Below are 12172 nucleotides of genomic sequence, written 5' to 3'. Positions count from 1 at the left end.
GCGGCACAGGTGGGCATGGATAGGCGGCACAGGTGGGCACTCAGGCGGCACAGGTGGGCACTCAGGCGGCACAGGTGGGCACTCATAGGCGGCACAGGTGGGCACTCATAGGCGGCATCGGTGTTATAGTAATGGATGCCAATCAGTGCCAAACAATAATGCATGCCAATCAGTGATGCCCATTGTGGCCACTGATTGGCATCCATTATGGGCACTGATTGGCACCCATTGTGCTGACTGGCACCCTGGTGGTCTAGGGAGGATTATGGATTTTTATTACCTTTTCCCTGGTGGTCTAGTGGTGTCCCTGGTGGTCCAGTGTGGGCATCCTCGGGGGGGCTGTGCTGATAATCGATCAGCACAGACCCCCCCTGTCAGAGGAGCAGCCGATCGGCTCTCCTCTACTCGCGTCTGACAGACGCGAGTGAGGGAAAGCCGATCACCGGCTCTTTCCATTTACACTGTGATCAGCCGTGATTGGACACGGCTGATCACATGGTAAAGAGTCTCCGTCAGAGACTCTTTACCGAGATCGTAGTTGCCGGGTGTCAGACTGACACCCCGCAACAACGATCGCCGCGATGCGCGCCCCCGGGGGCGCGCAGCGGCTCATTATCCTAATCACGTCATATGACGTCCGGTTAGGATAATGAAACCACTTTGCCGCCGTCAATTTGTAATAGGGCGGGCGGCAAGTGGTTAATGGGTAGAGGTATTTACTTATATATTTTTATATATGGGATAGGGAATTTTTTTGTAGATTATATTACTATCTTTTAGATTTATAACCTTGTGGAATGAACTTAGATCAATATGGATTTATATCGGTTTCTCTCCCTTCGTCTCATTTATCGTCAGTTTTCATTTTATCTTCAATTTGAGACAGATCTCCCTTGATATAATTTTACTTGATTATATCTGGATTGGTATATATTTTTTTTGAGTATTTATGTTTTTTTAGTTTTACGGGTTAGTATCTGGCTTTGTGAAGATGAAAGAAAGAGATACTTCCTTCCTTTAGAAGCCAGGGTTTTTTGTCCCCCCGTCTATTAATAAACATAGGGCTGGCTGTTGTCGATGTTGTCCAGTCGTAGTACTGGACAGGGAAATCTTTTAGCCGATGTGATATAGTTTTTGATTTGTATAAGATTTGGCTTCTATTTGGTGTTTCTTTTTATCTTATTAGGGAATTTTGCTTTCTTTACTGAAGATCCTGGTTCGCTTTTTATTCATATTTTTATTTATATAATTTTTAATTTTACTTCATATATTTTTTCTTTATATATTTTTTCATTGTATTTTGTTTTATCTTATTTGTTTCTTTTGCTCTATTTTTCAATTTATGTTATTCATGGAAATGCTTTATTAATAATGAATTATAATTTTTCGGATAGAAGATCTCGTTTATAGAGATAAGGAGTGTGTTACTCTCTGCATACAGTTCCTGAGGTTCCTCTCCCTATGCCCGCCTTTCATGACCGGATTGGTCCGTTTATGGGAGGTGTGGGTATATCGAGATGTCCTCATTGTGTACAAGTATGGTCATGACGGCCCCTCCCCGTGCTTCTCGCCTATGATTTTGATTGCGCCTTTATGGTGATTGACATGTGGAGGGGTTCTATATAATACGTGGTGTGTAGTGGCGTGGCACCGCCGCTGAAGACGTCAATGACGAAACGCGTCCGACGGAGCCATGCACACTACGTCATTTCCGGGTCGCCATGAACGGGTGGAACGCAGTTGGAGCGCATGCTGCGTATCCTCCGATCGGGTCCCTATTAAGTTTTTTGAAGCCTGCAGAGGGTGTATGTATGTATGTATTTTTTCTAGCCACAACCCGGGGGTTAGCAGTGGGGTTTCCGCATTTTTAAACAGCGGATTGCTGACACTACTAACTATTTATGAAATGGATATATATCCTCTTTAGTTTGCCGGCCCCTTGCTGACTGTTAACTTGGGACCTATTATGGAGTGAGCTATTTGAAAGTCTTTACTCTGCCCTCTGCTAGCTTTTTTCAAAACTTTATTATAACTTGTCTGAGACTGTTTTTTTATTATTTTTTGTCCTTTTACTATTTTTTATAAGTTTGTGATAATTAATTTTTGGATATATTTTATATATATATATATATATATATATATATATATATATATATATATATATATATATATATACTTTTTATAAAAAAAATTTTTTTGGCATATGTGCTTCTTAAAAATAAAAGTCTTCTTTTGCCATTACAATTAGTGCTAGAGGTCGACCGATATATCGGCCGATATTTGCCGTTTTTTAAATAATCGGCATCGGCCGATTGTGCTGATAAAAAGCCGATTTAGAACTACAGCGGGACTTAGAAATGACTTCTGTATAGAAGTCAGTGTAAGTTTCCTGAGTCGTCATAGAAACACTTTCCTCCTCTCTGGGCAGGCTGCCAAGAAAAGAACAGAAAGATACAATGTTTACACTTCAATGAATGAAATCATCTCAGTGTGTAGAAGTTCTCAGTTTAACCATTTAAAGACTAAATCTTTTCTGACACTTGTTGTTTACAAGTAAAATTCCTGTATTTTCTGCCAGAAAATCACTTAGACCCCCCAAAAATTATATATATTTTTTAGCAGAGATCCTAGGGAATAAAATAGCGATTGTTGCAATATTTTATGTCACACGGCATTTGCACAGAGGTCTTTCAAAAATATTTAAAAAATAAAAATAAAATAAAAACAGTAAAGTTAGCCCATTTTTTTTTTTTTCGTCCAAAAGTTTTGACTACCTGTTTTTATTTAATATATAGGTTTTTTTTTTTAAATCTAAATCATACATACAAGTAAACTGATTGGAGGTTTGTTTTGTTTAATAAATGTTTAAATGTAAGAAATTTTCTGTATCACTTATGAAGGCTGCTTTCACACTGGAGCGGGCAGGCGTTGATGGTAAAACGCAAGTTTTAGCGGCTCTTTACCATCATTTTAGCGGTGCTATTTGGCTGCTAGTGGGGCACATATAACCCAGCTAGCGGCCAAGGAAGAGGTTAAATGCGCCCATGAAGCACTGCTGCCAAATCGCATTGCATGCGCTTCGCCAGTGGTGCCCATTCATATCAATGGGCAGGAGTGGTGGAGGAGCGGTATACACCACTCCAAACGTGCTGCTTGCAGGACTTTTTTTTAAGATCCTGCCAGCGCATCGCCTCAGTGTGAAAGCACTCTGTCTTTCACACAGACTGCAGGGGAGCCATTTTGCAGGCACTTTACAGGCGCTATTTTTAGCCCAAAAGCGCCTGAAAAACGCCCCAGTGGGAAAGGTGTGTTAGATCAAGGGGGATTAAAAAAAAATAAAAAAGGAAAAAAAATAAATAAAAATAAAATAAAATCGGCCCAAAAAAAATCGGCATCATATATCGGCTATCGGCCGCCATGATTTCTAAATATCGGCATCGGCCAGAGAAAAACCCATATCGGTCGACCTCTAATTAGTGCCCCTATTTTTTTGATCACATTTAAAATTACTACACTATGGAGATTTTATTTTTTCTCCTATGAGGATTAAATTGGACTCCCTCCTTTCTTTGGATTGCGCATATGGTGCCTGAAAACTGGGTTCGCATTTAAAGGTGGAGTACCCCGGGAGGGGTGTATTTCTTGGATCAATCGCATCGTATACGGATTTGAAAGTTTGTAATCACATAAAGACTTATCTGAAGGCTTATTACCCCTGCAAGGGTGTATCATTCTGGTGAGTGGGGAACCTTGTGGGGGAGCACACAGTCACCTGGAGAATTCAGTCACAAGCACAAAAGTCACCTTATTCCTGCTGGATTTGCACAATCAAGGATTTTGTTTGATGATTTTTTCCATTTTTTTATTTTTTCTTCTCCTTTTTTTCACGTGTGGACATTAATAGACTCTTTTTGTGTTTTTTTTTCTTTTTTTGTTTTATCACTTTTTTGCTCTATTGTTTGCTTAATGTTGTTTTTGAACAACTTTTTATTTCTGATTTAAATTAATTTTTTATGCACATAATTATATATATATATAATCTTTTTCCCCTTTCTTTATATAATATATAAATACCCTGGTTGATATTTATTGTATATGCATATATTTGGTAAAATTATCTTGCTATTTTGCACATGAGGTTTGGGGTCTGGTGCCTATAGAAATTTTTTTATAGCTATATTGTTTTTGTTTTTTCACATTTAAAAAGGTTTTTATTCAAAAATGTAGGCGATACATGAGAAAGTACAGGCGTATAGAACATAAGATGCACAAAAAGAAAAATTCAAACATAGGCATAAGAGATCCAACAGTCGTATAAAATAACAACAATGACGTGTGAGACTACCCTCATCTTTTGGATCTGATCTTTATCTATGTGCAGATTGGTAACAGAAAACAACGCCAAACGGCCCTGGTATAATGACAATACCAAGCTGCGAGCAACAGCTGTACTTCGTAAGAGAGTGGAAATGCAGAGAGTAAAGAAGGAAGAAATAAATGTTAGAAAGAGAGAGGGGAAAGAAGAGAACCAGATACGTAGTGTGATAATGCTCAATACATAGGAGCTTCAACTATTAACCCATGAAAGGTGGCCTGTAGGTCGACTCCATCGACCACTCATTTTCGGCTCATCATGTACATTCCTCCAGTGTGCAGGTCACCCGACCAGTGACTTGTATTCTTGAGAATACCGGTATTCGAACCAAGGAGACCAGGTTTTGTGATGTCGTGCTACAGCTTCCTCTGATTGTGCCTTAGTATCTTCCAGTTCACATATATGGGAAACCTTCAACAACCACTCCCTCAGAGAAGGGGTGTGCGTGGTCCTCCAATATAGAGGTATAAGCGACCTAGCCGCATTTAATAGGTGCCTTGACAGAGAATTTGCGTGTTTTTTCAAAGAGAAATCAGAAATGTTGAGAAGACAACATGCAGCATCTAAGGTAATTACGGTCTCCGTGATTCGATACACCAACCTCCTAACATCATCCCAGAATGTACTAATTCTATCACAACTCCACCATACATGAAGCATGGTACCCCTCTCCTGGAGACAACGCCAACATAAATCGCTGGATTGGGGGTACCATTTATGAGTCTTGTCAGGTGTGACATACCAGCGGGTAAGTATTTTATATGCAGTTTCCTGCATTCTTGTACTGATAGAGCATTTGTGGGCTAATATGCAGGCCTTCTCCCATTGAGCATCTGAGAAGTCTATTTCCAAATCTGCCGACCATCTCTCTCTAAACCGATCTCTCGGTCCCGTTGCCAGATGCTGCAACCAATCGTATGCGGTAGAGGTAGTGTTTAATACCTGTTCCCCTTTAAGGCACACCGACTCCAACTCCGTGAGTTCTCTAATAAAATGTTCCCTACGAGGTGACTTGTTAACAAAGGACCGTATCTGAAAATACGTCCATAGAGGCAGTAAAGGGATGTCATTATCCGACTTCAACCTTACAAAGTCCTTCATCACCCCCCTATCAAAGCAGTGCATAGCTAAGAGTGGAAGTCGTCTGTCAGTGGGCCTTAGTGTTTGATTCCCCAGTCCTGGAGCGAAGTCAGGGTTATTTTGTAACGGAGTAAGCGGGCCTCCAGGGGAGGAGAGCACGTGTTGTTTAGCCAACTGATGGAAAACTTCAAGGGTGGTCCCTATTAAAGGGTGTTTCGACATTGCCAGGGGGTACATGGCCCTAGGGGTCCATGGGGAGAAAGACAAAGGTACCGGAACTGATTCCCTCTCTAACATCACCCAATCCTTTGCAGCAGAATGACAATGCCAGTCCACTATTCTTGCAATATGGGAAGCCCGGTAGTAGTTCCGAAAATTAGGTATTCCCAGCCCACCCAGACTCTTGGACTTCATCAGTAGAGAGAATTTGATACGGGGCGTTTTATGGGCCCATAGAAATCTCAGTAATATGGCCTGGAGAGATCTAAAAAAACTCTGCGGGATCCTAATGGGTAGGGCTCGGATTAGGTATAAAACCCTAGGCAGGACGTTCATTTTGCATGTGGCCGCCCTTCCAAACCAGGAAATAGGTTTAGTGTGCCAGTGTTGCAAATCTCTGTCAATGGTCTTAAGTAGAGGTATGAAGTTACGGGCAAAAACGGCGTCTATCTTGGGTGTTAGCCACACTCCTAAATATTTAATGGCATGGGACACCCACTTAAAAGAACTATTCTCCATCGCACTGTGCAATATTGGGGCTGACAAGGTAACATTCATCGCCTCCGACTTAGAGTAATTAATCTTGAGATTAGATATGTACCCATAGACCGAAAATTCCTTCACAAGTGACGGTATAGACAAGTGTGGATCAGTAATAAAAAACAGGAGGTCATCGGCATAAGCTCCAACTTTGAACTCCCTTCCTTCCACTCTGAAGCCCCGTACCGAACTGTTAGCTATGACTCTCCTAATAAAGGGTTCCAGGGATATAATAAACAATAGAGGGGACAGGGGGCAGCCCTGTCTCGTGCCATTTCTTATGTCTACCCTGTCTGATAAGGCCCCATTGATTTTAAGTTTAGCCGAAGGGTTCTGATACAAAGCGGCTATCCAGTTCATCAAACCAGGTCCCAGCCCTATGTGTCTACATGACTCAAACATGTAGTCCCAAGCTACTCTATCGAAGGCCTTCTCCGCGTCGGTAGACAGGAGAAGGCCCTCGATGTTTCGCACATGGGCCGCGTGTATCAAATCTAAGGCCTTGGTGACATTATCCCTCGCTTCTCTACCTGGCATAAAGCCAACTTGGCTCGGGCCAATCAGCCTACAAAGGAAGGGGGACAGTCTCGTAGCAATTATTTTCGCCAATATCTTAACATCTAAATTCAACAATGAAATCGGTCTATAACTTGCGCAGTGTGTGGGGTCCTTGTCCGGTTTTGGAATGACTGCAATGTGTGCAGATAAAAATTCAGGGGGAACCCTCCCACCTTTCGCCAAGGAGTTTAGTGCCGTGTGTAAATGTGGGGTTAGGGTGTCTATAAATGTCTTATAATAAATTGCCGTGTAGCCATCAGGTCCAGGGCTTTTACCCTTTTTAAGTCCTTTAATGGCAAATCTGATCTCATCCTGATCAATAGGGGCATCTAGTATTTCCGCATCCTCTTTTGAAAGTGAGGGTAGACCCGACCCCTCCAGGTAGTCCCGAATGTTTTGAAGTCTCCCATTACTCATATCAGAGGGCCTATGTTGTGGCGGGAGATTATAGAGTTTCGTATAGAACTCTTGGAAATGTTGGGCTATAGCGTCAGTCGTTCTGTCTAAACGTCCCTCTTGATTCCGAATTCCCGGGATGTTGGTCTTGGTGTTGAGATCCCTCAGCGCCCTGGCAAGTAGGTGGCCCGTTTTATCCCCTTGTCCGTAATACATCTTCTTCCGCAAAAATAAAAGTCTCCTAGTTTGCGAGTCCAATATCTGCCGGAGAGCCAACCTTGCCTCAAGAAGCTCCTTCGCTGATCTCTCCGACAGAGACTGTTTGTGAAGAGTTTCTAGATGTCGGATCGTGTGAGTAAGTCTGCCTATGTCTTTCTCCCTTTCTCTTTTCCTTTGAGCTCCCAATGACATTAGTAACCCCCTGACCGTACATTTGTGAGCCTCCCATATCGAAAAGGGATCCATACCTGGAGTCACATTGTGCTCAAAGAATTCCTTCAGGGTCGTTTCAATCTTGGGAAACAAAGATGGGTCAGTCAATAGGGAGGAATTCAGCCTCCACATCGGAGTCTTTCTGGGAGTATCAGATTGAGTGAGGCTAACAGAAATTGGGGCGTGATCGGAAATAGATTGAATCCCTATATGGGAGTGATGGACCTTATGTAAATCTCTTTGGGTAATGAATAAATAGTCAATCCTAGAATGACGGTCGTGAGGAATCGAGTAAAAGGAAAAGTCTTTGTCGGATGGATGTAAGTAACGCCAGGTGTCCACCAAGTCCAGGGAGTGGAGAAGAAGTTTAATGGCCTTCAAAGTATGGAAGGAGACCGCCGTCTTCCCCGAAGACGTATCTAAAAGAGGGTCCAGCGGGATATTGAAGTCACCTCCTAGAAGCAAGCAACCCGCCCCAAACCCCTTGTTTTTGTTTTTTCATGAGGTTGCACCATAGCCTAATTTTTTGTAGTTTATAAATGCTGAATAATATAACACATATAGGGAATTGTGTGAATTGCATGTGATTCACAACAAGTATTATATGTAGCACTTATCCTTGCACAAAGCACTTTATAAGATTTTCTGTAGTCCCTTTATGCACAGTTTATTGTATTTTTTGGTGAGGATTCGATTGTTTCCAACAAATTTATAACGATTAACCTACTGTCTTGTGGTAATATTGTGTCTAGTGGAAATAAGGGTGGTACTCATCTTTGATAATAGGTAGCGCCGGACACCCCATATTCTCTTGAGAGTATTAATTATCCAATCTTTTTAATTTCAGAAGTGAGATCACCACCTTGTGGAGTTCAGAGGAACTACAGCCCTGAGAAACATCTCGTAGTGTGAACACGGCCTTGTGCTGTGTGTGTATGTACTGTATATCCTTATAGATGGGGTCATCTCCACTCCCACCAAGGGGGATAGAAATATATTACTGCCTACTCCAGCCTTTCTCAGCCCGGGTTCCTCCAAAGCTATTGTGGAGCCACTTATTAAGAGGGTGATGGAGGTCTGATGAGCGCACAATCTGAGTGTGAGCACCAAGAGATCAGGGGATTGGTGTTTGGGGAAGGAGGTGTTTTGTAGTCCACTACACACAGTTTGCTGGAGCATATACTGAGATTTGGAGGAAGAAGCTCCGGAGGTTTTGGAAATATTTATTGATGGTGATATCATTTATTGAAGTATAAAGGAGACGTTGGATGGACTTTGATGTCACTTTATGGTTTATCACTGGATACTGATGAGGTGAAATGTGTTGATAATTTATCACAGATGTTGTCACATCTTTTACTTTGATGATAAGAGGGCGGGATTTATGGATATAAGGGGAGGGGTCATTGTATTTATCATCCATCTCCCGATGCTGGATGATGCAAGAAGCTGACTCTCTATAGGAAGTCTTGTCTCTGCCAGCTGGGGAAATAGCGAGTGGGAAAACTAGTCATTGAGGATTTGAATAGTAATCTCCTTCATTGTTCTCAGCTGGGAGTGTCGGGGGTTTCATTGACTTGTACACAACTTCAGATTGTGTCTATGGCCCCAAAATTACCTTTACTGAGTTTTTTACTGACGTTTTGTGCTTCCTAAAACATTTCACTAATATTGTGTGACATAAAAAATTGGAGCTACCACCATTTAATTCTCTAATGGGGAAATGGGTGCTAACAGGCTGCAGGAGATCTGCTGAGACATAGAAATGGGAAATGGGTGCTAATAGGCTGCAGGAGATCTGCTGAGACATAGAAATGGAAATGGGTGCTAATAAGCTGCAGGAGATCTGCTGAGACATAGAAATTAGAAAAATAGGATGTAGGAGATCTACAGGAAAAAAAATACAAGTAAATTGGTGCTAATAGGCTGCAGGAGATCTGATAAGAAAAAAGGAGGGGGTTGAAGAGAAGCAGATCTCCTGCAGCTTATCGCCACCTATCCCCTTTTTTCAGCGGATCTCCGGCAGTCTATTAGCATCTATTTCTCCTGCTGAGAATAAAATATTTTTTTCCTTTATTTCATTTTATTTTTCTTATTAAGTTGTATATTCATGTACTACGCACCAGAACATGATACCCACCCACCAGAACATGATACCCACCCACCAGAACATGATACCCACCCAACAGTACATTATACCCACCCACCAGAAAACATTATGACCACCCACCAGAACATTATAACCACCCACTAGAACATTATAACTACCCACCAGAACATTATACCCACCCACCAGAACATTATACCCACCAGAACATTATAATTACCCACCAGAACATTATACCCACCCACCAAAACATTATACCCACCCACCAGAACATTATACCCACCAGAACATTATAACTACCCACCAGAATATTATACCCACCCACCAGAATATAAGGACCACCCACCAGAACATTATAACCTCCCACCAGAACATTATATTCACCCACCAGACATAATAACCACCCACCAGAACATTAGCTACACCCACCAGAACATTATAACTATTCAACAGAACATTATGACCACCCACCAGAACATTATACCCACCAACCAGAACATGATGACCACCCACCAGAACATTATGACCATCAATCATAACATTAGAATCACCTACCAGAACATTATACCCACCCACCAGACATTATAACCACCCACCAGAACATTATATCCACCCACCAGAATATTATACCCACCAGAACATTATACCCACCCACCAGAATATTATGCCCACCAACCAGATCATTATACCCACCCACCAGAATATTATACCCACCCACCAGAACATGATAACCACCCACCAGAACATTATGACCAACAACCATAACATTGGAATCCCCTACCAGAACATTATACCCACCCACCAGAACATTATACCCACCCACCAGAATATTAGGACCACCCACTAGAACATTATAAGCACCCACCAGAATATTAGGAACACCCACTAGAACATTATACTCACCCACCAGAATATTAGGACCACCCACCAGAACATTATGACCACCCACCAGAACATTATAACTGCCCACCAGAACATTATATCCACCCACCAGACATTATATCCATCCATCAGTACATTATGATCACCCACCAGAACATTATACCCACCCACCAGAACATTATGACCACCCACCAGAACATTATACCCACCCACCAGAACATTATGACCACCCACCAGAACATTATACCCACCCACCAGAACATTATACCCACCCATCAGACATTATATCCACCGACCAGAACATTATGACCACCCACCAGAACATTATGATCATCCCTCTAATATTTAGTTGGTCCCCCTTTTGCTGCCATCAAGGCATGGACTCCACCAGTCAAATCATCACACTGCCTCCACCGGCTTGTCTTCTTCCCATACTGCATCCTGGTGCCATCTCTTCCCCAGGTAAGTGACGCACACACACCCGGCCATCCACATCCCACACAGCCCCATACATAATGTAGCACTGACTCCCGAAGGAGTGGCTGGTTTGATTTGGGCCTGCACTCTGCTAATGAACCCCCACTGAATTGGCTCAGTCCCCTTGACACAGCTGTGGTGCAATACAATACAATACAATATAATATATCACAATATACCTGTATTGTCCTCTCAGGATTCACTGGCTCCACCTGCTGGGAGAAAACAATACTCCACACAAGAGGTACTTAACCAAAGTATATTTTACTATATATAATTGTAAATAGGTGATTACAGCAATTGTACTGTCATCCAACATAGATTGACAGGACAATGAACTTTGATAAAACAGTTGCCAACAATATATATATATATATATATATATATATATATATATATATATATATATATATATATATATATATATATAGGCGCTCCCCTTACTTTTATAGCTATGCGTAAGATCTCACTTAAAGTACTCAGTATTTATCTTCTGGACTTCGCTAGCAATGATAACTCCTTATAAATTTGTAATCTGAGGTTAAAGCAGTTAAAGTTAAATTAAGGATGATCCTAGTGTTGCTTCCGCGAATATAGTAGAATGCTTGAAGTGTGATTATAAGTAGGCCTTATGCCTGCCTAGCGTCAGTTGCTATACTCTTCCTCTGTGGGACTAAGTATCCTAGCGAGGCCTGTATATAAGTCTGACTAGGTGCAATGGTTTAGAAAACGGTGGGTAGCAACCTGCTCACCAACTGGATTGGAAACTTGTTATGGTAACTTTGGTCCGGTGGTTGCAGCTTGCTCCTGCATTAGCTGGCTCCGTCACTCCATCTCTTTCCGATGGAGGGGACCTGGTCTTCCCATGCTCAAACGAGTGTCTCTGGATCATCTCAATCCAATCACTGTGTTTCTGGCACTTCAGGTCACTCCCACAACCGAGCAGGGTTGCGCTCCGCACAGGCGATAGGCCGCTTCCTCCATGAGGCCCCTGCACAAGTCCTCACAGGCAAACCATGCGTTCCCAAGCGAGCTAAAATGGCTGCTCAGGGTCCTTTTATCTCCTACTCAGCATGCAATGCAAGAGAGGGTGTCCATTGGTAGGT

General features: G+C 42.2%; 1 protein-coding gene across 1 annotated transcript in view; it reads right to left on the bottom strand.

Moving 5' to 3' along the window:
- The window catches only part of LOC143986875 (uncharacterized), a 209484-nt gene extending 201752 nt beyond the window's left edge, over window positions 1-7732 (bottom strand). The window contains 1 exon segment of the mRNA XM_077485282.1: window positions 6946-7732. Coding sequence (XP_077341408.1) covers window positions 6946-7732 — 787 coding nt within the window.
- Between the last annotated feature and the right edge of the window lie 4440 nt (window positions 7733-12172).

This window comes from Lithobates pipiens, unplaced genomic scaffold, assembly GCF_037356315.1.
Source record: "Lithobates pipiens isolate NorthernLeopardFrog02 unplaced genomic scaffold, aLitPip1_a1.2 Scaffold_18, whole genome shotgun sequence".
Lineage (NCBI taxonomy): Eukaryota > Metazoa > Chordata > Amphibia > Anura > Ranidae > Lithobates > Lithobates pipiens.
Note: the sequence above shows the minus strand (reverse complement) of the source record. Positions and strands in the feature narration are given on the sequence as shown.